The sequence below is a fragment of the Capricornis sumatraensis genome, chromosome 15, assembly GCF_032405125.1.
Source record: "Capricornis sumatraensis isolate serow.1 chromosome 15, serow.2, whole genome shotgun sequence".
Taxonomy (NCBI): domain Eukaryota; kingdom Metazoa; phylum Chordata; class Mammalia; order Artiodactyla; family Bovidae; genus Capricornis; species Capricornis sumatraensis.
This window is the reverse complement of record NC_091083.1, coordinates 69,867,220-69,895,036: the sequence shown is the minus strand read 5'-3', so window position 1 is coordinate 69,895,036 and position 27,817 is coordinate 69,867,220. Positions and strand designations below refer to the sequence as shown.

General features: G+C 41.9%; 1 protein-coding gene across 1 annotated transcript in view; it reads right to left on the bottom strand.

The window, feature by feature from the left end:
* Positions 1-23,868, bottom strand: part of CTNNBL1 (catenin beta like 1) — a 161,081-nt gene extending 137,213 nt beyond the window's left edge. Inside the window, exon 1 of the mRNA XM_068987209.1 lies at positions 23,763-23,868. Coding sequence (XP_068843310.1) covers positions 23,763-23,792 — 30 coding nt within the window. The 5' untranslated portion in view covers positions 23,793-23,868. The remainder of the gene's footprint in view (positions 1-23,762) is intronic.
* Between the last annotated feature and the right edge of the window lie 3,949 nt (positions 23,869-27,817).

Genomic DNA, 27,817 nt, shown 5'->3' with positions numbered 1-27,817 from the left:
TTTTTGGAAGTACAAACTATTCTTTAGCGTTTGTGATTTACTTTGACATCTTCTCTGATTAATTCTGCAGTTGCATCAGAAAGCCGAATGTTGATTTGGTTTCTTTATTTATCAAGCCTAACAGAGGCAGATACTTGTAAAATCATTGTAAGGTAAACCGCCTCCATTTTAACAGACAATATGAATGTTTTGTTAGCTACACCAGAAGCATGATCATTCATTCATTCACTCAGGAAGTATTTACTGAGCTAATAGAACCTGAATATCACTCTATTAGGTACTGGAGGGAATATCAGATATCAAACCAAGAACCACCACCACAAGAGAACTGCATTGACCTGAAAGAAGCAACAGAGCACAGTGCAGAGAGAGGAGACCAATAATCCGAGAAATCTGAGCGCTAGTGAGCCACTTAAAAGTCACGTGACTTTAGGCCAGTCATTGAACCTACTAGCCCTGCATTTATAAAAATGCTCTGCCCTTGCTCTGTTACCTCACAGGATTGTCTTTAATCAGGCAAGGGAGAGTAAGAGCAAGTAAAATAAAGATACAGCACTTTGAAAAGAAAACAGAGCCTGGGATTCAATTTCTTTTCATGACAGCTCACCGCAAAGTCCTAGGTATACAACAGACTTTTACAATTACTTCTGACGCAGAATATAATCACAATTATATTTCTCTGTCTGCCCACTTGAGTGACTTTGTGAAAGGTTTTGTTGAGATAAAAGATACTCTGTAGGTATTGTAAACCCTTAGCCTTAGTCAGGAGTAGCAATATCAAGGGACTACAACCAGTTGGGCATCACTTGTTCTGCATGATTCCCTACTAGCTTCTCCTTCTCCCCTCCCTGTTGTACCATTTTGCCAAATTTATTTCATATCTTTTTTTCTAGCATAAAATATTATACAGCTGAAGTGTCCTATGTGCCCTTCTCTAATCCCATGTCACTGTGTACCCCTCCTTAATCCAGTTTCTTTATCACCCTTCTTAGAAGTGATCACTATCCTAAACGGGGTGAATGGTAGTACAGACAGGTAGAATCCTAACTGGTTGAACCGAAAGAGTATGAGCAGGGTCAAGTCCTCTGTTTAAATTCAAAATAGTAATACATAAAGTCCCTGCGAGGGGAGATATGACTTCAGAGCTGACAGTTTTAGCAAACGTTTTTTTCAACAGGATGGCCAACTTAAATTTTTTAAAAACTGAATGCACATTAAGGGTGCACTATTAGAAGCAAAATATCCAATTTGGCTACAGGCCCATGGAACAGAGTTAGCCACCACATTTTAAAAGAGGCACTGTAATCTCAATATTGCATGAGCAGGGTAACACAGGGTCTGAACCCTTGCTACAGAAAAACAACCAATAAGGGAATGAGAGAAGAATCTGGAAGGGACCCAGGAGTCACCTTCAGTTATTCAAATGATGCCTTGGAATGGAGTGAATACATAGTGCTACCATGAAGAACAGATCACCCTCCTTTCTCCTTTTATTCCAGCTAGAGAAATCCTACTCAGCCTTAAACTCCAACTCAAAGGTCACCCTCTCTAAGAGTCATCCAAATGCTGCCCAGGAAGACCTCTGAGCTTCCTCAGCACTGTATCATATCATACCTCTATCAGTACACAACATGTGCATTAATAAATCTCCATCTCCACCACTAAATCATAGGCTAGGTCCTCTAGGGTAGGTGTCCTGACATCTAACCTTGCTGCTAACACACTCAGCATCCAACAGCGTCCAGCTCATAGCAGGTACTTAACCCATGATGCTAAATCAATGAGAGATGACAAGGGAAGAGGAGGCCTAAACCAATGTCCTACTCAAAATCATAATTCACTACTAGCAATCCTAAAGGAAATCAATCCTGAATATTCATGAGAAGGACTGATGCTGAAATTGAAGCTCTAATATCTTGGCCACCTGATGCAAAGAGCTGACTCATTAGAAAACAGCCTGATGCTGGGAAAGATTGAAGGCAGACGGGGATGACAGAGGATGAGACGGTTGGATGGCATCACTGACTCGATGCACGTTGAGTTTGAGCAAGCTCCGGGAGGAGGACACGGAAGAGCCTGGGGTGCTGCATGCAGTCCATGAGGTCACAAAGAGTCAGACAGGACTGAGCAACTGAACAACAATAATTAGCAAACGTATACAGTGTATGCATAGTCTCAGAATTACCTGGATCTTTAGATGACAGCAACCAGGCAGAATTCATCTATTCTGTATTTACATCTTTAATCATTTTATGCCCCTCTGGGCCACAGCTTAGCAAATTTTCTCCTGGTAGCACCAAGTGGTATTCAGAGGGTAAGAATAGTAAAGTGTCTGTGTAACCTCATAATTTACAGATGAATAAACTATGACTCAAGGAAGTGACAAGACTTGAGCCTGAAGCCATAGAGCTGGGTCTGGACTCTAACTCCCACTTTGACAGCAGCAGTATACACAACCCCCCAATCCACTTTCCTTGGTCACAACTTCAGAAACTATTACCTCAAAGGTAGTAATTTGCATCATCTTTCCCTGCTGCCATCATCATTCAACTAACACTAAGATCTCTTCTGTCCCTTTTCTGCCCATGCCGCTAGCCAGGAAAGCTCTTTTCTATAGTTGCTCCTTGCCTGTTTGAAAGCTCACTGACCAGAAGAGCTTACTGTCATCTGTCTACACGGAGATTTCTGTAAAAACTCTTTCCTCTAGATCATCTGGGCAGCCCACACTGAGCCCAGTGGGTACCTACCACGAACACCAGTCCACTCTTAATCTTTAAACATTAAATAACAAATTAATATAGCAATGTTCAAATTATTCATAGTTTTAGACCCAAGGCTCAGATATAAGACTCAAAACTGCATTCCTCTTTCAAACAGAAAGAGTGGTTGCGATGTGGGGGGAGAGGATATACTAGCAGAAAGACAGATAGGAATGAAAAAGTGAAGATATTTTTAGAAAATGGGGAGGGGGAAATATGCAGAGTATACTGAATGGACTGAGACTGACTGAGTGAGAACCAGATCATAAGTGAGAAATGCCATGTTATTCATTCACAAAGCCTAGCTCTTTCACAACTGCTTATTATTTCCTTAAGGGTTTTGACACGATTTTGATCTCTGGAGTCCAGGACATCAGATATTACCATTATTTCTTTTAAAGCTTAAAACTTATCCACACAAATCTGTTACACAATGGCTGCCACAATTATTTGAAGGAAGACAGAACTCACGTGAAACTTTACCCTGAACATCTTGTGAAAGACACCGGCTTAAAACTCAACATTCAAAATAAGATCATGGCATCTGGTCCCCTCACTTCATGGCAAATAGATGGGGAAACAATGGAAACAGTGACAGATTTTTCTTGGGCTCCATAATCACTGCAGATGGTGACTGCAGCCATGAAATTAAAAGACACTTGCTCCTTAGAAGAAAAGCTAAGAGCTAGACAGCATACTAAAAAGCAGAGACATTACTTTGCCAACAAAAGTCCATCTAGACAGCATACTAGACAGCATACTAAACCTAGACAGCATACCTAGACAGCATACTAAAAAGCAGAGACATTACTTTGCCAACAAAAGTCCATCTAGTAAAAGCTATGGTTTTTCCAGTGGTCATGTATGGATGTGAGAGTTGGAGTATGAAGAAAGCTGAGCGCAGAAGAATTGATGCTTTTGAACTGTGGTGCTGGGGAAGACTCTTCAGAGTCCCTTGGACTGCAAGGAGATTAAACCAGTCAATCCTCAAGGAAATCAGTACTGAATATTCATTGGAAGGACTGATGCTGAAGCTGAAGCTCCAATACTTTGGCCACCTGATGAGAAGAACTAACTCATTGCAAAAGATTCTGATGCTGGGAAAGACTGAGGGCAGGAGGAGAAGGGGACGACAGACGATGAGATGGTTGGATAGCACGACCAACTCAATGGACATGAGTTTGAGCAAGCTCTGGGAGTTGGTGATGGAGAGGGAGGCCTGGCATGCTGCAGTCCACGGGGTCACAAAGAGTTGGTCACGACTGAGCGACTGAACTATCTTGTCAAAGAGTATTTTTCAACATTACAAATAACATTTCAAAATCTGCAAATGTAGCACGATTTTACAATGTACTTTCCAGCACTGGAGTGCCGATTTACCTTTCACTCTCGGCTTGAATAAAGTATCTGGTGTTATGGCCTCAACACTTGCCTGTTGATGAGTCCATCAAAAACAACGAAAAGAGATGGCTTCGTGTCTGCTTTTGTCTAGGATACACTTTATTTTCCTCAACTCAAAGGTTTTACTATTTTTAGAAGCTTTACAAACCACTAAAGTTAGCAAAATACCTCCATTCCCAATAAAGACAAGGTTGGTAAGTAAGTTCAAGTCAGAAACATTTCTTCTACCCAGAAAACAGAGGGAACCAATGACCATGTGGAAAATGACCAAAAGGAATTCTTTGGTAGCCTGGGTGAATGCCTCCTGGGAACCTACAAATTCCCCCTACAAGCTGTATCCCCACCAGCACAATGCTCTCAGGAAGAATATAAAAGTGGCTTCAAGGTGATTTTAAACTAGTAACTGCTCACCTCAAAAACATTTTAGGATACTCAAGTTTCCTAGCAGTACTGTCTAGTAAACTAGATAAGGCAAAATGCATACCTTATTGGGCAGGAAGAAACTCCACCAAGGATCAAGATAATTAAATAATGTTTTATACAGAAAAAAAATTAAATACATGGTAGAATAAAATAACTGTTTTGAACCATCTCTCTCCTTTTTAAAGTTTTCTTGGAAGCTTGGTAGGCTTTTAGCATTAAAAAAAAAAAAAAACACTTAATTGATCTCCTTTAAAAAAAGTGAAAGTCCCTCAGTCGTATCCAACTCTTTGCAACCCCACGGACTATTTATTCAATCCATGGAATTCTCTAGGCCAGAATACTGGAGTGGGTAGCCTTTCCCTTCTCCAGGAAATCTTCCCAACCGAGGGATCAAACCCAGGTCTCCAGCATTACAGGAGGATTCTTTACCAGCTAAGGCACAGGGGAAGCCCAAGAATACTGGAGTGGGTAGCCTATCCCTTCTCCAGCGGATCTTCCCGACCCAGGAATCAAACCGGGGTCTCCAGCATGCAGGCAGATTCTTTACCAACTGAGCTATCAGGGAAGTCTTAAAAAAAAGCTTTACCTTAAAACAGTGCAAAGACACTGTTTTTGTTTGTGTGTGTGTGTTTATTTTTTGTATCATGCAAAGACATCATTACAAGTTATAATAGCTTTATTTTTTTATAAATGAAAGTAAAGTGAATTTTCATAAGAAGGTTTCCTCTGTGGGTGAATCTCTAGCTGGTTACAACCAACTCAGAGAGAGCTATCAAGGCAAACTACCCATTAGCTGTCAATTTAGAGTGACTCCAGGAAGCTAGCCCCGGAGCTCCACTGATATCCTTTCAACAACCTCTTAATCTTGTTTATAACACCTGTGTTAAAGCAGCCTGACATCAATCCTACTCTCTTGTCTCAGACTGAAATTACTTAGAAACTTGAGAATTCCAGTAAACATATCCAAAAACACAAAGAGACACTGGCTGAGAAACCCTATACACAAGGGAATTTGGCCACCTCTTTTAAACAAAGCTGCCTAAGTAAGCCAGGACAGGCCTCAATAGGCCAAGTTGGATATAAACCTTACCAAGAGCTTCTTAGGAGCCACTAAGGTCAGAGAATCATGGGGTTTAAAGAAATCATAAAGAATTCCTCCTCCAGACTCCTCACCAAGTGATTATCCAAGCTACAGAACAGTGACCATTAACTGTGTGCTTATTATATACCCAGAACTTGACATTTCATTATTTTTTCAATCCTCACACAACCCTGCCAGGTAGGTTAAGACCATTCCCCATTTCTTCAAGTGAGGAAACCAAAGCTCGGGGGATGGCTTGCTTAACAAGCTGCCCAAGGTCAAGGAGCTGGAAAATAGTGGACACAGGATTCAAGCAGTCAATCTAAGCCCCAAGCTCTCACTCTTGCCAGGACACCACACTCCTACCATGTGATGGGGAAATTATCCCACCTTAACTGACTTCTGCGCTTGCTACAGATCTGTGTCCCAAGGCTACTTAACCTTAAGTGAACTTTTAGCAGCTCTATCACCTCCTGTTTCAGAAACCCATGTGTGTCTTCGGCCTGTATAAAATATATAGTACATTCGAAATGATGCTGCTGCTGCTAAGTCACTTTAGTCGTGTCCGACTCTGTGCAACCCCATAGACGGCAGCCCACCAGGCTGCCCCGTCCCTGGGATTCTCCAGGCAAGAACACTGGAGTGGGTTGCCATTTCCTTCTCCAATGCATAAAAGTGAAAAATGAAAGTGAAGTCGCTCAGTCGTGTCCTACTCCTAGCGACCCCATGGACTGCAGCCTACCAGGTTCCTCCATCCATGGGATTTGCCAAAGTAGTCCAATTTATAGAGGGAGAATAGTGCAGACAGAAGAGAATGGATTCTAGCGGTCAGACACCTAACTTTGTTGTTACTAGTGTGTGACCCTGCTTGGGCAAATCACTACATCTCATCCTTGGAAAAAGCTCCCACAGCAAAGAAGTGCCTAATCCAGGAAAATAATAAATGTTTAAGGAAAAAAAATCAAATGGAAATGGATGTGCCAGATATAACCAACATGAAATAAAAATTAACCTTGCTGTATTGTTTCTTATCTTTTGCCTATAAGGCTGGGTAAAGAGAAAACAGCAATTACAACCCAAAGTAGCATTGGTATAAATATTTTGATGGAAAAGGTCAGTTTTCATTCCAATCCCAAAGAAAGGCAATGCCAAAAAATGCTCTAACTATCGCACAATTGCTCTTATCTCACACGCTAGTAAAGTAACGCTCAAAATTCTCCAAGGCAGGCTTCAGCAATACGTGAACCATGAACTTCCAGATGTTCAAGCTGGGTTTAGAAAAGGCAGAGGAACCAGAGATCAAATTACCAACATCCACTGGATCACTGAAAAAGGAAGAGAGTTCCAAAAAAACATCTATTTCTGCTTTACTGACTATGCCAAAGCCTTTGACTGTGGATCACAATAAACTGCGGAAAATTCTGAAAGAGATGGGAATACCAGACCGCCTGACCTGCCTCTTCAGAAACCTGTATGCAGGTCAGGAAGCAACAGTTAGAACTGGACATGGAACAACAGACTGGTTCCAAACAGGAAAAGGAGTACGTCAAGGCTGTATTTGTCACCCTGCTTATTTAACTTATATGCAGAGTACATCATGAGAAACACTGGGCTGGAAGAAACACAAGCTGGAATCAAGATTGCAGGGAGAAATATCAATAACCTCAGATATGCAGATGATACCACCCTTATGGCAGAAAGTGAAGAGGAGCTAAAAAGCCTCTTGATGAAAGTGAAAGAGGAGAGCGAAAAAGTTGGCTTAAAGCTCAACATTCAGAAAACTAAGATCATGGCAGCTGGTCCCATCACTTCATGGGAAATAGATGGGGAACCAGTGGAAACAGTGGCTGACTTTATTTTGGGGGGCTCCAAAGTTACTGCAGATGGTGACTGCAGCCATGAAATTAAAAGACACTTACTTACTCCTTGGAAGGAAAGTTATGACCAACCTAGATAACATATTGAAAAGCAGAGACATTCCTTTGCCAACAAAGGTCCGTCTAGTCAAGGCTATGGTTTTTCCAGTGGTCATGTATGGATGTGAGAGTTGGACTATAAAGAAAGCTGAGCACGAAAGAATTGATGATTTTGAACTGTGGTGTTGGAGAAGACTCCTGAGAGTCCCTTGGACTGCAAGGAGATCCAACCTGTCCATCCTAAAGGAGATCAGTCCTGGGTGTTCATTGGAAGGACTGATGTTGAAGCTGAAACTCCAGTACTTTGGCAACCTGATGTGAAAAGCTGACTCATTTGAAAAGACCCTGATGCTGGGAAAGATTGAGGAGGAGAAGGGGACGACAGAGGATGAGATGGTTGGATGGCATCACTGACTCAATGGACTCCAGGAGTTGGTGATGGACAGGGAGGCCTGGGGTGCTGCGGTTCATGGGGTCGCAAAGAGTCGGACATGACTGAGAAACTGAACTGAAACAAATGATTAGTTAATCTCGTTTTGGAGTCAGAGACAGTGCTGAAACTGAAAAAAAAAAAATTCCAGCCAACTCTCAGGTTATTACAGTATTGAAATCAGACTTTTATCAAGATCATCAACTGTTAAATTTCACCCAACCCAGTGAGTCCTATGACCAGGGCCACTAACAATCACAAACTCAGCTTAATCTTCTCTCCATCAAGAAATGAGAGACAAGAAAGAGAAGGCAACTGAGAGGGTGCCAAGTCTTCACATAAAAAGGTATCTGGAAGAAAACCAAATTCAGCCACCTCATCACTGATTCACTGCTTCATTCATTCACCTTCATTCTTTTTTTTCTTCAGTCAAGACACATTCACTGAGTATTTATTATACAGTAGGTACAGTATAGTCACTGCCCTAGAGGAAATCAAAGTCCAGTGGGAAGAAAGAGAGGTAATCAAGTAATTTCAATAAAGAATTGTTGGGAAAGGCAGCTTCATGCATGCAGTATTTCAAATCCCACTCAGTCACATAAAAATGGGCCTTGGGCCTGGAATACTTCTTTACAAGAGATAAGGAACCCATATGACCTATACCTGGTTTATCACTTTGTACAGGAATATCTTTCCCTGTCTGAGGCTCAGCAAGTGTTCCTTTGTTCTGCTTAAGTATGTCTGTCAACAGCCCTGAGTCATACCACAACTTTCAGGTCTGGGTCCTTCCGCTGCTATAAGAAAGAGGGGTGCACACAGGCCAGCCGTCCATCACTGGAGTGGGGAGGGCCCTGCTAGCCACCAGGGACTGGCACACACTACTGGAGCTGATCCTTCTCTGTCTCTTCTCTTTGTGAGCAAAGCATTGTTCCATCCAGTGCTTGCCTATGTTGTGCTTTCCTTGGCAGCTCCAATACCAAGACGCCAGGGCAGCATTTGAAGTCTTCCCCGGGGACTGGTAACTGATGCACAGTGTTCGGGTGCCCTGGATTTGATAACCAGTGCATGGCGCTCTACTGGACAAGAATGATACACGTGGCAGAGCACAGGTGAATACAAGGCAGGGTGATGGCAGCATTCTGCTGCATTCTCCTCTTTAGGGTGTTTCTTTTTTTAAGCTACCTTCATCCAGCTTCCCTGGGGGCTCAGAGGTTAAAGCGTCTGCCTCCAATGAGGGAGACCTGGGTTCGATCCCTGGGTCGGGAAGATCCCCTGGAGAAGGAAATGGCAACCCACTCCAATATTCTTGTCTGGAGAATCCCATGGACGGAGGAGCCTGGTGGGCTACAGTCCATGGGGTCGCAAAGAGTTGGACACGACTGAGCGACTTCACCTGCACCTTCATCCACGGAAGCCCTCAATTAGGAAAAAGATTCTACCACCTACTTCTTGGGTATCTTTGAGCAAGTTACTAAACCTGTGTGAACTTTCTTTCCTCACCTATGTAACAGAAATAAGAATACTGTCTTCCTGGACTTGCCTTTAGGATGTGACAGAATGACAAGTCAACCAGCTCAATGCCTGGCTCTTCAGTACCTTGTGCTTCCCAACCTTCTATTTTGTTCTTTTGCCCTGGTGACACAGGAAGGAGAAAACACATATTCTTTTATTTCATTGGAAGTATGACAATTTCTACAAGCTCCTCTATGAGCTGTTTTTCATTTGCTTCAAATCAGGAACATACTAACCCTTTAGGTGACCCCCTTCTCCGACAAACACAAAGATACTCTGTCAACTGAAGGCAAATCTACCTCTAACGTAGAGGCAATACTTCCAGACCAGCTACACATCTACCTCCTGATATCATCCCGTTAGATTTGGTGTCAAGCTCCTAAAAAAAAAGGTATAGTCCCCATACTCAGTAATCAAAGTGCCTCCACCTCACAGAAAATGAGCCACAGCTAAAAACTGCTTTTTTTTTTTCAATTAAAATAAGAATTCATCAACATCTTGCCAACAGCACAACTAGAATATGGAGCCCAATATCAGACTGTTAACCAGTCTCCATCTTGCTCTAATGGTGGTTTTAAGCACACAGAAGAGGTAGGGGGGGAAATTACTCATTTAAACAAAATGTTTAAACCTCTAATTATGGGGCAGGCACCAAGAAGATGGAAATCTTCATTATGGAATCTGACCACTCGTACAAGTCACATCAGCCAGAAGGCAGACACCATCTCTTTTCCCCCCACTGAGCCTTCTGTGTCCTTTTAAGTTCTGTGGGGATGGAAGAATAAATCTTTGGAAAAAGAAAAAAATGAGGGACAAGAATCAGAATTTCTGTCTCCTTAAGTTCATTATGCTGAATGAGGTATAAGGATCCCCAGGGAGAAGCCAGAAAGATAATATTCAAGGACTACATTGGCAGGCTAAGCAGCCTGAGGGCCTTTGAAACTCTCAAGTCTTGTAAAAACTGCCCAGCTCGGGTGGTGCTTAAGCAATTCTTTTTATTTGCAGAAAAGTGCTGTCATCAGTGGTAAGAGATGCACAGAAAATTAGATGGTGCCCACCAACAGCACCTCTGGTCAGAAGGAAATCTGTTCCTCTGCAGATAGGCCTGTACCATTGCTAATTTGTGTTATCTCTGCCCGTTCAGATCTCTACGTGCTAACTCAGGAAAAAAAGTCCCTGCCAACTAACTGTGACAAGTCTGATGGCAGAACTCCCACTGGAAGAATCAGCAGAGATGGCAAAGGCAGGCAATTATTCCCTCTCGTTAGAGAGAGTTCTTTTCAAGTTGTTGTGTTTTCAGTTTTGTTTTTTGGGTTGTTTTTTTTTTTTTTATTTTGAAAACAAAGAGTAGCCATTCACAATCACAACGACTGTTCACAGCAGTCACTCATAAAACTGGCAGAAACTGAAATTCCCCTCAAGCCAACTGAAAAAGATGTCCTGGAAGTAACCAGAAAGGCGGTGCCCCTTTAATTACTCACTGTAATGTAAAACCAGACATGGAGAGGATGGCCACAGCAGAGCAGATCTGGGCAAAACAGTGGCGATATTTAATCATCAGTCCAGACCATCTGCAACTGTTTTGCAGAGGCACATAAAGCTTATGGATTCCAAAGCTTCCTACAAGTTACCAGGTGCTGAGGGTCACTTGCATTGTCCTCAGGTCCACCAGAGGCTGCTTTCTTCATTCTCTCCAGGCCAGGGTGCTCAACACAAGGCACCATGCCCACATTTTCCCTGCCAAGCCTGGCACTAGGATAAGTGCTGCTTCTTGATTAAGCCAGAACACAGATTAAATGTTTAGAATTGGGAGATTCTGAAAACAACCTAGGCGGGAAAGCAATTATTCTAGGGAGAGCACAGCTTCAGCTGCGGCCCTCTGCAGCACAAAGGTGAATTCCACCCCCTTTGAACAATGAAGCCAGCCAGATTGCTCCCCAACAATCCAGCCTCCATTCCACAGATGTAGTGGTCTTTTAAAACATAATCATATTGTGTCACTCCACAGCTTCAATCCCTCAATCGCTTCCCGATGTACTGACAATAACATCTGAACATTTTAGGGTTTCCCATCCTCCCCAGGAGAACTGCTTTTGAACTGTGGTGTTGGAGAAGCCTCTTGGACTGCAAGGAGATCAAACCAGTCAAACCTGAAGGAAATTAGTCCTGAATATTCATTGGAAGGACTGACGCTGAAGCTGAAACTCCAATATTTTGGCCACCTGATGTGAAGAGCTGACTCATTGGAAAAGACCCTGATGCTGGGAAAGATTGAGGGCAGGAGGAGAAAGGGATGACAGAGGACGAGATGGTTGGATGGTGTCACCGACTCGATGGATGTGAGTTTGAGCAAGCTCCGGGAGTTGGTGATGGACAGGAAGGCCTGGTGTGCTGCAGTCCATGGAGTCACAAAAAGTCTGACAGGACTGAGCAAACGAACTGAACTGATCCTCCCCAGAGCAGACCGCTCCGTCCTTACCCTCCTCACTCACCACGCTCTACCTATACTGCCTCGAACATGACAAGCTTGTTCCCACCTTAGGGCTTTTGCAGTGGTTTTTCCCTTGGCTTACGTTGCTGTTCCCACAGCTCTTCATGTGGTTGGATCCTGCTTGTTATTCATTATGAGTCTCAACGTTATCTCCTGAGAGAGCCCTTCTGGAACTTATGATAGTACCCCATCACTCCATTACATCAGCCCTTTTCCCTCTTCCTATCCCTATTTAAAGTTATCTCGTTTTTATTTCTCTAGCATTATTTGTTTGCATGTTTAGGTGCTCTTATTTATATTTGTTTTTCTTTATTTTCTGTCTTGGTTCCCTGGGTATAAGTTCTCTAATGACTAGGGACTGCAACTGTCTCGTGTATCACTCTATTCCTGATGTCTACAAAAACACCCTGCGTTTAGTAGGCATTTCATAACTGTGTTGAATAATTCAAAGATGAAAGGCTCAATACGGATTACCAATTCGAACAAAATTTAGGTATTAAATCACTTCAGTCGTGTCCGACTCTTTGTGACCCTATGGACTATAGCCTGCCAGGCTCCTCTGTTCATGGGATTCTCTAGGCAAGAATACTGGAGTAGGTTGCCATTTCCTCCTCCAGGGGATCTTCCTGACCCAGGGATCAAACCTGAGTCTCTTGCATCTCTTATGTTGGCAGGCAAGTTCTTTACCACTAGCGCCATCTGGGAAGCCCCAATGAAATGTAACAGCCTTCAAAAATCTGGATTGGCTCACAGCCTGACTGTGAACATGTGTCATGATACCCTAAAAACATACGATACACCGGCAGAGGGCTGATGGACTGTTAATGGTTAAGTCTATTGAAGATTCCCAAAGTGATTCTAAACTTAGTTGCTCTTAACTGGAGCAGGGGTGTCAAATAAAAATGTAATCAATCCTCAATATTATGTACTAACAGAATGAGTCCATGAATTATGCCAAAGTGTTCAATAATTGATCACACCTGTCTTTGGAATACAGTCAGACACGGTCAGAGAGAAGCATCATAAAGAGTGCTCTATTTCAAATCCTTCTCAGTTCAGTCCCTGACTCTGGACACTGATGGGTGCTTGAAGGAAAGTCTGAGGAGCCAAAGCAGACAGTCTGCTTACAAGCAACTGACCATGTAAAATGAGTTAAGAGATGAAACTGCGCTGCAGCAGTCTTACTAGACCTTTCACTGAACTCACAAGGAAGGTAATCCAGTTTCTATTTACCAACCCACACTGGAGCTGGGATTCCAAAGTTTAGGCCAACAGGCTCCGGGAACTCTGTGGAAAAGAAAATGTTCTTTAACTATTCAGCTGAAATACTAGAATCAAATGGCTGGTCTTAGAGAAGGTTAAGAGAATTCCTGCTGTATCTCCTCCTGATTCCATTTTCCCTACAGCTGTACAAGACTCAGACCAAAACCAATTACTTCCTTCAGGAATATTAAGGGGAAAAAAGAAAAAGAAAGGAATAATTTGTAAATGAGATTCCTGGCACTAGAAAAGAGGAAAGCTGAGATATCTTAGTAATATTAGAGAGACATGGGGAAAAGAATTACTGTGTAGATGATATAATTCTTGATATCAGTGGCGGCTAACTGTGGTAGAATAGGGTTATACTTTAATCTATTGAGAACAGTTCTACATGTTGGCATGTGTGGGTGATAAACTGTTCTCATTTCCTTTTATAGCATTCTAAACCTTAATCTCCAAGGGACTGGTGACCTTGGGAATTCTAAGGCAGCTTTGCAGAATTCGAGAAAAACATTTTTGCCTTCTGCTATGCCATCGGTGTTGTTTATAATTATATCAATAATAAAATTAACAGCTAGCATGTACTGGACACTTACCATATGTCAGGCACTATACCACTTAGCACTTCCCACACTGTCTCATTTGATCCTGTATCTTCAAAAAAGACGGGAAAGTGGAGCTTTTTTAAAAGATGGTGGGGCAGAGACAGACTCTATTATACAATCTGTATTTTAAAGATGAAGACCTGAGGCTTAACGAGATTAATTAAAGTCAGGTAGCAGAGGTGGAATTCAAACACAGGCAGTCTGTCTAACCCAGAGTGAAGGTTCACCCACTACACTTAACATTAAAAGATGTCTAAAATGAGCACATTCAGAAGGGCATGTGTTTGAACTATTTTCTCCAACAGAGCTATTTTGAACCATCCACATTCTCCAAAGCAGTCATTTTCACGTGTGACAACTTTTCTATTGGGGTCTTATAAATGCAATCCCCCAATTTAAACAGTGACATCTAGTGAAAGACTGCAGAAAGCTGTGGCTTCCTTAAGTTCACCTCCAAAATTAGGCATCTCAATAAGACCTATCTCCAAGGAAGCGGAAATAGGTAGGGATGGTGGCTACAATCAGGGTGGGCTCATGGAGGAAATAAACCAATATTTATCATGCCAGTATAAGATCTACTAGAAAACTACTTATTTGACAAAGTCCCAAGAGTGTAAACTAAGATGGTGGTGACTGAAATAGAAAGGATAAACAGAAGGCTCCTAAAGAAGCCACAACTCCCTTGCAAAGCCTTCCCAACTTCCCAAGGGCAGGACTGCTCCTGCCTCTTTGCCCGACTTCCTGATCACTCAGTGGCACTGTGTACTGTTTGCTATTGTTCAGGTACTCAGTCATGTCCAATTCCCTGTGACCCCACAGACTGCAGCCCACCAGACACCTCTGTTATCAGTTCTCAAATCTGTGAGGCACTTCCCTTTCGACAGTAAGCTCCATGACAGCCAGAACGGGGGCTTAAGCATTTTTAGATCCTAGCACTCTCCTGACTCCTGAGAGAGAAGCTAGCCCTCCACTTGAAACTTCATATTTTCCATACAGAAAAGAACCTTGTCTTTCATCTTTGAGAAATAGGTCCAGGGTTTTTCTCAAGTCAGCCGGAGGCAGCTATACCCTTGACTGAAATGCAGAACCGGGGGTAGGTGATAAGTGGGCTGGTGGAGAGACGCAGGGGATTATGCGATACCAGAGCATCTGGTTAGAAGGTTCAGTAGACACTTGAAAGCTAAATCAGGGCTAGTGCGCCAAGAGTTTATATAAAGCTGCTGAAGGACAAAAGGATGGATGAGTTCCTCTAAGCTGAGGAACCGGGTTACAGAATCAAATTCTAGTGAAGAGTCAAGAATAATGAGGCTCTAGAAATTATCACACTAAGTGAAGTAAGTCAGAAGGGGAAAGATAAATACCACATGACATCACTTATATGTGGAATCTCAAATATGATACAAATGGACTATTTACAAAACAGACTCACAGACAGAGAAAACAAATTTAAGGGTTACCAAAGGGGAAAGGGGGTGGGAAGGGATAAATTAGAAGTTTGGGATTAGCAGATACAAACTATTATACATAAAATAGATAAACAAGAAGGTTCTACTATAGCACAGGGAACTATATTCAGGGTCCTATAATAAACCATGATGGAAAATATATACATGTACATATACACATGTTTTAACTGAATCACTTTGCTGTAAACCAGAAACTAAAACAATATTGTAAATCCACAATACTTCAATAAAAAGTTAATTAAAAAAGAAAGCATTTACAATATATGTTAGAAAACAAAACAAACAAAACTGGTGACATTTAAGACTATAAGTTTGTTATCAGTATATCAATGTTAATTTCCTGATTTTGACCACTGTACTCTGGTTATATAACTTTAAGGGAAGCTATTTGAGGAGCATACGGGAACTCTCCATACTATTTTTGCAAAACTTCTGTAAGTTTAAAGTTAGATCAAAATTAAAAGGTTTTTTTTTTTTAAGGAATGTAGGTTTTGTAGCAAGAGGAGCAAGACATGATAAGGAAGCAGAGGACAATTTAGTAACTGAAGTAATGGATTTGAAACAAACTTTCTTGAAGTCTAACATGAAAGCAGAGATACAAGCCAGCAAGCAGACAAGATATTAGAACAAAAGCTTTCCAAAAGGCATATGTAAAGCCACGTACTAGTTCATTCACTCAATCATTAGACAATCATTTATTAGGTGTCAGTTATGAGTGAGACACTCCGGTGCTGGTCCCTGCCTCTCAGTTCACTGCCCAGTGCAAGGAGGCATATAAAAACAATGTATTTTACGAGTATAAAAGGAACTCACCAGGGGAAAGAGAGAAGGTAAGATCACAAAGGGAGGGAGGGAACATTAACAAAAAAGTGACCCAGAAGATGAAACAGAAAACACCCTGAAATGGGAACATCAATACGAATAGTAATTTGTTATTTATAGTCCCACTAACAATGAGTAACTTTGAAAAGCACTAGTCTAAACTGTCATGCAAAAGGAGCCTATTTCATGATGCTGTAAGAGACATCACGATTAGGATAATATTCTCAGAGTTCTTGGGTAAAATGCGGCTACCAAAGAAAAGATATATTTGAGCACAGTGTCCAGTCTTCCGAAAATTTTTCATCAACAAAAAACACAACAGAAAAGCACAGTTATAAACTACAACTCTAGGAAAAAGAAGCAGATAAGAAGTACAAATGATAAACAAAGGGAAAAATGCTTATTAAAGCAAATGAACTAACACTTTATATACTTACTAGATTAATGAGAAAAAAAATAAATTATGACAACTGGTGGGCTGCCGTCTATGGGGTCGCACAGAGTCGGACACGACTGAAGTGACTTAGCAGCGGCAGCAGCAGCAGTAGTATCATCAGGATTGCAGGAAAACTGGAACACACACCACTGTTAGCCCTGTCAGCTGATAAGGGATTAATCCCACGTGAGCACTGTGCACTGCTCGACACCTGCAGCTGAGACAAACCCGTCATTTCCCGCCATTCCCCTTCACTCGCTCAATGCTCTGTGCATTTCACTCAGGGCTTCTGTACTCCCTAATCGTAGTCAAGAATGACTCCTTAGCCCCCTTCATTACCCACAGAACTTCTATTCATTCATCAGGGCTGAGATTCCAATATCTTCTCCTTTTCCTCAACAACCAAACCAAATCCATTTCCAGCATCCCCTCTCCAGGCATATCCACATCATTTGATAATTACTACAGCAGATGTGAGGGGGAAATGCTACCTGAATAAAGAAGTTCACAGCAATATTATCTCCAAGAACAAAACCTGGAAACTACCTAAGTACTCGATTATAGAAGAACAATTTAGGAGAAAATGGTTGGCCTATGACTTGAGCGGAAAAAAAAAAAAAAAAAGGTTTGCAGACATTAAAAATAACATGCAGAAACACAAAATATTTCTGGCAATGTTAAAACATAGAACACAAAACAGTATATATACAATGGCTATAGTCATGAAAAACACAAAAGTCCTCTGGGAATATGAAAATATTTATAGGATTAGGGGTAATAGTTTCCTTTTTCTTGTACACTTTCTTTTAATACTACTCCTGTCAAATTACTGTCATTAAAATTTTTCATTTCAAAAGAAAGAAATAAGAAGGGTAAAGGAGAAAGACTCTAGATTCTAACAAGCCATTGCAATCTCAGGAACTCTTCTATTACTGACTGATAGGTAACAAGAGGAGTGGGTGTCTGCAATATTGCCCAAACCAGGGGTCCTCGACCCCAATCTGCCTCAAAGAGAATACTCTCATGTCACAAAGCGAGTCATTCCCACTGAGCCAAACTGCACTAAATGAGAATTCTTTATTGGAAAACTTCAGAGGTAAGAACTTTTTCCAGACATCTGTGGAATTAGTATTAATGAGAATGCCCTGGAGTTCATACACACGTCTATGCAGCAGAAACTTCTCAGCCAAGGAACTGCTGGGCACACTTCTTGATGAGATGTCTAAGCCTGAAGGCATCAAAAAAGTACATTTCCATATTGGGAACATAACTAGTTTCCTCTTTAAGACTTTTTCCACCACCTCCTGTCCACATTGTAATTCTCCTGTCTTCTCAAATGAATAGTTAACATATGTCAAGGATATAAGGCATATACTGAGGCGCTTGCTGCCTAACTCTATTATTAGAAGAACCAATCTCAGTAGAAAATTGCAATCTTCCCACCAAGCTGCCCCAAAAGTGAGACTTTGTAAGCACTCAAAAAACGTCAAATACTTTTAATAAACATCTTGACATTACAGATTTTCTTTATCTACCTTAGTCTTTGAATTTTAGGAAAGGAAAGAACAAGAAGTCATAGAGCTCAATCTCACTGTATATTAATTGTGATTTTTTTTAAAAAATGATGTACAGAGAAGGGAAGGGACTTATCCTGAGTCATCCAGATAAATGATGATAAAGGTAGGATTAAAACTCAAGTCTCCCAGATTTTCAGCCCCAATTCATCCTTCTACATCAAGCTTTTTTTTAATCCCTTGAAATCTCTGGAGCTCTTGGCCTAAATAATTAGTTATCACAGAATTTTAAAGCTAGAAGGGAGCTCAGAGGAACTTACTTAATCTTCCCTCATTAGTCATATGAGGAAACTGAGGCCCAGAAAGATTAACTGATTTGTTCTCACTATCTTAGATGGCAGGGGGAAAAGTATAGCTTGCTTACACTCAAAATACTGCAAACTAATGGCCATGAAAAGGGAGGTGAAATGTCTCAGTTGGAGAAAATTTTAAGAGGAATGTAGATCATTCTGAGCCAGGGGGTCTCAAAGTGGGGTCCCTGGACCCGCAGCTTAAGCATCACCTGGCATCTTGTTAGAAATGCAAATTCTAAGGTCTCATGGGAGACTTACTGAATCAAACTCTGGGGGTGGGGATGTTCAAATCAGAGCGCTTTGTCCCTGAGAAATGAATGCTAGTGGCCAAGCTCAGTCTACTTTGTAAATGACAACTAACATCAAAAGCACTTAAGATTCGTGCATTCATCTATACATGTACCATAGTTCAATTTTTAAAGTTTTTTAAAATTGCAAAACTAGATTTGGGTATTCAATTGGTTCCAGTTCTAGCTCTGCTCCTTACTGACTGTTTCATCGTGGGCAGGTAACTGACCCCTCCAGCTTGAGTTTCCTTTTCTATAAAACAGGCATGCCATCTACCTCAAAGAGCGTGTTGAGAATTAATGTAAGGACGTTATCTAAAAGCACGTTAGTTCAACCCAGCACAGTGGGTAGGAGCTCCAGCTCTGGGGCAGGCACTTTTTTGTACCTCAGTTCTCTCATTTGTATAGCAGAGATTTAAAACAGTCCTCCACATAGGGTTGTTATATTTAGAGATAGGGTGCAAGCATGCGATCCATCTTTCATGGCTATAAAAACTTCCTGTTTCCAAAGAGCTTTTGCAGCCATTAACTTGGGTGATCCTCATGACTTTCCCCAAGAGGATGGGTGCGTCTGATTTATCATGGACTGGCTTCTAGACTGTACCATGTTTTAGGAACAGGAGGAGTGGACACTAATCTTACAGAAAGAAAACTGCATGAACAGTGCCATGTAGAGAATGAACAGAGCTGGAAATAAGATCAGGATTCTTGTTTTGACTCTTGCTACTACCTTGGCCCACAACCTTTGGGAAGCCCCTTTACCAAAATAGGGTTCACTTTTCCTTTGTAAACATGGGGGCTGAATGAGGGGGTCTGTAACATTTCTCAGAATGGAATTCAAACTCCTTATTATGGCCCACAGCAAGGCCTCCACAGCTGGTCATCTGCCTACATCTCCAAATTCATCGCTTTTCAATCCCCTGCTCATTTACCAAGTTCCAGCTACATCAGTCCTCTTCCTGATCCTCGAACAGGCTGCGCCACCTTCTACTTCAGAGTCTATGTACTTGCTATTCCCTCTGTTTTGATTATTCTGTGCTTTTCACATGACTGGATCCTTCTCAACCATCTTATCACGTCCACTCTTCAAAGTCTTTCCCAGACCATATTATCTAAAAATAATAGGTCCTGTCTCCCACTTCCATGGGTTATTTTCTTTAATGGTGCTGTCCGGGGCTTCCCTGGTGGTCCAGTGGTTAGGACTCTGCACTTCCACTGCAGAGGGTGCCGGTTCAATCTCTGGTCGGGCATCTCTAAGATTCCACATGCTGTGCAGTGCAGCCCAACAATTAAAAAAAAAAAAAAAGAGAGACAAAAAAACCAGCGCTGCCCAACAAAAATATATTGAAAGCCACAAGATGTATATATAACTTTATGCATATATAACTTTAAATTTTCTAGTAGCCACATTTTAAATGTAAACACATTTTAAATGTCTTTAAGACAATAATACTAGTTTTAATAATTTTCTTTAAGTCAATATACCCTAAGCATCATTTCAGCATGGAATCAACATAAAAATTAATATACTTTGGTCACCTTTTCATCACTTCCTTCACACTAACTCTTGAAAATCCACTGTATACTTTACATGGGTAGCAGACCTCAACTCAAACTAGCCACACTTCAAGAGTTCACTATAACATGTGACCAGTGGCTACATCAGACAGCCCAGTTCCATAGTACATCCTGTGTATCCTTCAAAGCACTTATCATGACCTGAATTTCTCATTCATTTACTCTTATCTTGCTACTTCCCCACCAGATTATAATTCCACAAAGCAAGAACCTTGTCTGTTTTGTTCAATGCTGTATATCAGTGGATACAGTGCCTTGCAAGTACATACTCAATAAATATTTGTTGAGCAAATAAATGAACCTTTTCAAGCTTTAATGTTCTATGAGTGCTCTGCCGCCTTAGTTGTGTCCAACTCTTTGGAACCCATGGACTGCAGCCCACCAGGCTCCTCTGTCCATGGGATTATCCCAGCAAGAATACTGGAGTGAGTTGTCATTTCCTCTTCCAGGGGATCTTCCAGACCCAGGGATTGAACCTGAGTCTCCTGTGTCTTCTGCATTGGCAGGCACATTCTTTACCACCTGAGCCATTTGGGAAGCCCATTTTATGAAGAGTGTGCTCATGTGTAGGCCAAACAGGCATCAAAGTGAAAGTGTTAGTCGCTCAGTCATGTCCAACTCTTTGGGACTCAATGGACTGCCTTAGTTGTGTCCAACTCTTTGGAACCCATGGACTGCAGCCCACCAGGCTTCTCTGCCCATGGGATTCTCCAGGCAAGAATACTGGAATGAGTTGCCATTCCTTTCTCTAGAGGATCTTCCTGACCCAGGGATTGAACCCAGTTCTCTGGCATTGCAGGCAGATTCTTTACCGTCTGAGCCACCAGAGATATAACCACTCATTCAACCCACCTATCTCCGTTCTTCTTTCACATCCAATAACTGTCTTAAAAAGGAAATCACTTGGCTACATACTTCCCATTGCTTACAAGTTCTTTCCCATGATGTCCAGAGTCTCCAAGGTCAATTCTATGTACAATATATTGGCTGAGGGAATTGCATGAATATAATTGCTAACATTCTTAACGTTTATTCTTTGACAAGCGTTGCTCCAAACACTTCACATTTCACAACAGCTTCACAACAGACTTATATGATAGGTACTTTCATTGCCCTCACTTACAAGATAAGGAAACCAAGGCAGAGAGAAGTTAAATATTTTGTTCCAGGTCACAGCAGTCAGGGAGCAGCAAAACAAGAGAGGCCAAGCAACAGAGCTCCAGACACATGGCTCTTAGTCCCCTATTCTCTACTGCAGAGCTGTCCAAGGAAAATGAGAAGCCAGCTATATATGTAATTTTAGTAGCCACACTAAAAGGCCAGTAGCAACATTTTAAAGTCAACAGAAATGGGTAAAATTTATTTTGAATATATTTTATTTTGCCCATTACCCATATATGATTATTTAATCAGTATGATCAATAATCAAAGTAATTGATATGATCATGTAATCAATATTAAAATTTTACTTTTTTATACTGATTATTCTAAGCGTCAGTTCAGTTCAGTTCAGTCACTCAGTCATGTCCGACTCTTTGCGACCCCATGAATTGCTGCATGCCAGGCCTCCCTGTCCATCACCAACTCCCGGAGTTTACCCAAACTCATGTCCATCGAATTGGTGATGCCATCCAACCATCTCATCCTCTGTCATCCCCTTCTCCTCCTGCCTTCAATCTTTCCCAGCATCAGGGTCTTTTCAAATGAGTCAACTTTTCACATCAGGTGGCCAAACTATTGGAGTTTCAGCTTCAACATCAGTCCTTCTGATGAACAACCAGGACTGATCTCCTTTAGAATGGACTGGTTGGATCTCCTTGCAGTCCAAGGGACTCTCAAGAGACTTCTCCAACACCACAGTTCAAAAGCATCAATTTTTCAGCGCTCAGCTTTCTTCACAGTCCAACTCTCACATCCATACATGACCACTGGAAAAACCACAGCCTTGACTAGACAGATCTTTGTTGGCAAAGTAATGTCTCTGCTTTTTAATATGCTATCTATGTTAGTCATAACTTTCCTTCCAAGGAATAAGCGTCTTTTAATTTCATGGCTGCAGTCACCATCTGCAGTGATTTTGGAGCCCCCGAAAAAATAAAGTCTGACACTGTTTCCCCATCTATTTGCCATGAAGTGATGGGACCGGATGCCATGATCTTAGTTTTCTGAATGTTGAGCTTTAAGCCAACTTTTCCACTCTCCTCTTTCACTTTCATCGAGAGGCTTTTTAGTTCCTCTTCACTTTCTGCCATAAGGGTGGTTATCATCTGCATGTCTGAGGTTATTGATATTTCTCCCAGCACAATAAACTGTGGAAAATTCTGAAAGAGATGGGAATACCAGACCACCTGACCTGTCTCTTGAGAAACCTATATGCAGGTCAGGAAGCAAAAGTTAGAACTGGACATGGAACAACAGACTGGTTCCAAATAGGAAAAGGAGTACGTCAAGGCTGCATATTGTCACCCTGCTTATTTAACTTATATGCAGAGTACATCGTGAGAAATGCTGGGCTGGAAGAAGCACAAGCTAGAATCAAGATTGCCGGGAGAAATATCAATAACCTCAGATATGCAGATGACACCACCCTTATGGCAGAAAGCGTAATTTAACACAATTCAGACTAGTCTCATTTCAAGTGTTCAACAGCTGTATGTGGCTAGTGGCTACCACACTGGACATTTAAGAAGGCCAAAGAAAGGTAAAATGGTTGAGCTGGGAGCCAAAAGACCTCATCTCTAATCAAAGCTCTTACTGAGTGACTTTGGAAAAGTCTTTTTTACCCTCTGGGTCAGTTTCCCCACATGTATTCTGAGCAAATGGGACAAGGAGAGTCCTAGGGATCCATCACATGTGAGAAAGTCAAACATCTGCCAACAACTGCAATTAACATGTGACCAACTTTCTGCACTTTAAAATTAGCTTTCACATTCATTGATTAACACAGTCCTCAAACTACCCTAATAGGTAGCTATTACTGTCTCTGTTTTATACATACAGAAGTTGAGGCTCCAAGAAGACAACAGAACTTGTCCCAAAGCCACAGAGCCGATCAGTAGAGAAGCTGATACTCAAATGCAAGAAAGTGCTCTCCCACCACGATCATCAACTCAGTGACTTGAAGAAGAGAATTAAAGGGGAATGGCTGTGAAGATAGTCTGGGGCCTTCAGAAAAGTGAAAGGGAGTCAAGTCTCAGGGTTGGGTGAGAAGAGGCCCAGACTGAAGTTAAAAAGAGGTCCGGGCCTTGAGGATCGTAATGAATTGAAAGAACCCAGGAGAAATTCGAGGAAGGGACCTGGTTGACAAGAGAAGTGAGAGGACCCAGGCCCAGGGAAGAGATGGGAGAGAGTGATATGAAGAAACTCTGGTCCTGCGATTCCTGCCTGGGTGAGAGGACGGTCCCCCCAGCCCTCCTCGACCCTCATACCTGGTAGCTCAGAAGTTCCCCAACGTCCATGGTTGCAGTCTCAGTCAACACTGGCTACTCGGATTCCCTCCACTCACGACCAAACCGCGGCCCCCAGAGCGGCAGCTCCAGCCACACTGCCGTAAAGCGCCTGGAGCAGGGGCCGCAGAGCCAATGAAGCAAAAGTGCGCGCGACACGCAAGCCGGCCACACTGCAGTAAAATGCAGCGATACTGCAAAGCGCCCTGCTTTTAACAGCACTACTTCCGCCCGGAACCTGAAGGGGGCGGGGAAAGGGGCGGAGACTTGAAGGGGGCGGTGCTTTAGAAGAAAAGAGTAAAGGAACCAAGATTTATTGCGCGCCCCCTACGTGCTGGGCGGAGTGCAGGGCAGGACGCACGGTGTTTCCCTTGTCCTCTCTTAATCCATTCAGTGACCTAGGCAGTTTTATTCCTCGTCTTATTCTCAGTTCCAATAGAAAACTGAGGCATTGAACTGCGCTGTCCAGTACTATACCTACTAACCACCTGTGTTTACTGAGGGCTTGAACTATGGCTAGTCTGAATTAAAATATGCTTTAAGTGTAAAGAAAATACACATCTGATTTCTAAGACTTGTGTTGATTACATGTTGAAGTTATACTTAGGGTCAAATAAAATATAAAATTTAATTTCATTTTGCTGTTTACTTCACCATTTCTATTTACTTTTTAAAATGTGATTAGTAGAAAATGTAAAGTACTCGTGTGGCTCTCTTTGTAGCTTCCATTCCATTTGTGTTGGACAGCACTGGCTCAGAAAGTGTAGTGTCCAAGACAATTGTTAGTGCCTGAGAAACAGTTGGTGATGACATTTCCTTCTCTGGGCTTCTGTTTATTCATCTATGCAAAGGCCAGTGGAAACTGGATAATCCTGTTCCTACTCAAGTCGAGTAAATAGGTTTTCTGTAGGTGAAAGTTGCCCATCATTGGAAAAGAACTATTCAAAGAGTGCATCTGAGCTCCTGGGATTTAAATGTTTCTGTCTTCAAAGAGAGCTAAGCCTCTCTACTAGTTCCCTTGGCGATTAGTCTGGTGCTTTTCATGTTCATGCTGTCTGTTTTAGTCCTTTCAAGCTGCTATGAAAAAAAAAAAGTACACTGGCTGGCTTATAAACAACAGAAATTTATTTCCCACAACTCTGGGGGCTGAGAAGTCCTAGATCAAGGCACTAGCAGTTTCCTCGTCTGGTGAGGGCCTGCTTTATGATTCACGGAAGTCCCTTCTTACTGTATCTTCACATGGCAGAGGCAGGTGAGGGGTTTTTCTCCCACCTCTTTTACAAAACTAATCAGGAGGGCTCCACTCTTTTGATCTAATCAGTTCGTCAAAGCCTTACTTCCTAATACCATCATCTTGGGAGTTAAAATGTCAAATTATGGGTTTCGGGGAGATACAAACATTCTGACCATCACAATATTGATAACCATCCTCCTCATCTTACCTCCACTGTCTCCAGTTGTACAGAAATTATTTCCTCAAACTACCAAATCCTCTCTTCTTCTGCCTAGCCACTAGCCCCACACCTCAACCAATTGTTTCTCATCTTTCAGACCTCCAATGTCTCTATCTTAGCATAATCTTCCACTACTCACCTTGGGTCCAAATAAGCAAACTCTCCTCACGATTCTCTTTCCTAGCACCTTCTCTACTTCACAGTGTATCTCAGTCTGTCCTTAATGGCTGATTACTTGTTTATTGACAGCCTCATTTACTGGACACAGGCTGCATGGGAACAGGAATTGTGGATGTCATGTTAACCACTATATCCTATGACAAAAACTCTGATACAGTGTTCGGTACAGGAGGAGGAGTTTCCACAAACGGGCTTTGTGGGGTCATGATAAGGAGATTGGATTTTCTGCTAAGAGCATTAGGAAGATATTGAAAAGATTTTAAGCTGTGGGGTTGGGGAGGGGGGAGTGTTGTGATTGGGTTTATGATTTTTAAGAATCACCTGTGCAATCTGCTTTGAACTGAGTTATTTGAGTGTCTTTTCCTCTCCTACTTAGCTGTGAGTGTAGACTGTGCCTCATTCAGGGATGTAGGATAAAGTAATGGTGGGAGTCTGCACTTTGGAATTGTGTGCTCTTTAGAACTATGTCCCAGTTCTTGGTATCTGGAACCAGCTTATATAGACAGGCTTGCAAGACCCTGGGGTTAAACTTTCAGGAAATTTACAAGCCTGTTGACATCAGGTTGGTTCCTTCAAATCCGCTTCAGTGGGTGTATTTACAACATGGAAATCAACATATGCTACAAGTCATGACTCTTGGTTTTTCAGTGAGCTGGCTGTTAAACCTTTACCAACACATCACTAATTTTGGTTCTAGCCAAAGTTCCACCACAATCACCTCTGCGCTCTTAGACAAGTTACTTTCTCTCTCTCAAAGTTGCAGTCTCCTCATATGTAAGATGACTCATTGATTTATTCAGGAATTCGCTGAGTACCTAGTCAATGCCAGACACAATTTTAGGCTCTGAGGATATCGAAGTTTGTAAGGAGAAAAGTTCCTGCCCTTTTGAGACCTACATCCTAGTTGGGGAGAAAACCTAACAAGGAAGATGAGAATGTAAAATCATCCTCATTTTACAGGTGTGGAGACAGAGGCAAGTGGCTATGTACCTGATTGCTTTCTCCGAAAAGTAGAGATCCAGCTGAATTTACATCATAAAATTATGGGGAATTTACAAGAGATGCTGCATGCAAAGCACTTAGCTTGGTGCCTGGCACAGAAAAGTTCTCAATCAATATTTGATCTTAATATAAGAGTTGAGTGGGAATTGGGGGAGAGGGAGTAGGGTGGGGAAAATGAGCTCATTTCTTATATCCTTTCCTTTGAAGGTATTCAGTCAAGTCTGTGTGTTTTTAGAAACCAGGCCTTAAAATATAGAATCATAAGGCAAAATCATATGAGAACCATGAAATTAGGATAATGTACCTTCCAGGGAAGTTTTCCCAGAGGAGGTGCCATTTGGACTAGGGTTTAAAGGATGAGAAGAGTTTGCCAAGAGGACATGGGGAAAGATGGGTGATCTGGACAGAAGAAACAGCATGGACATAGACGAGGAACTGGACAGGGAATATTGTGTGTGGAAGGGATGGGAAGAAGTAAGAGGGGAGAGGGCAGCTGAGCTGAGGAAGAGCACAGAGAGAATTAAGAGATTTAGCACATAAAAACATGACACCCAATCATGTCTGAATTTCAGTTAAATGATAAAAAAAAAAGTTTTAGTATAAATATGTTCCGGAAACTTCCCTGGTGGTCCAGTGGTTAAGACTCTGCATTCCCAATGCAGGGGGCCTGGGTTAGATGCTTGGTCAGGGAACTAGATCCCACACGTCGCAATTAAGAGTTTGCATACTACAACTAAAGATCCTGCATGCCACAACTAAGCCCAAGTACAGACAAATAAGTAAATGTTTTAATAAATAACTAAATAAATATATAAATATGTTCCATGGAACATGTAGTAACATACTGAAAGCTTTCTGTTGCTTATCTGAAATCCAAGTTTGGCTGGGCATCCTGTATTTTATCTAGCAATCCTCATCATGGAGGATCTTGAATATCGCATTGAGATATTTCAATTTTATCTTGATGGGACAGTCCATTAATAATTCCTTAGGAACCTCCCCAAGGATAAAGGTTGGGGCCCCCATTCTTCAGGTCTCAGCTTAATGTCACCACATCACAGGCATCTTCCTTGACTATGAGATCTATAATAGTCCCTCCCTCCCCTCAGGATTCTCCACAGGAACTTCTCTGGTGGTCCTGTGGTCAAGAATTTGCCTTGCAATGCAGGGGACACAAGTTTGATCCCTGATCAGGAAGCTAAGATCCCATATGCTGTGGAGTAACCAGGTCCTGTGCACTGCAACTACTGAGACTGCACGTCACGACTAGAGAGTCTGCGTGTCCCAACCAAAGGCCCTGCTTGATAAATCAGCAGCCAGATAAAGACATAAGTAAATTTTTAAAACAAGATTCTCCATCAGCATTCCTGACCATTATCTTCAGAACACTTGTGATTTGTG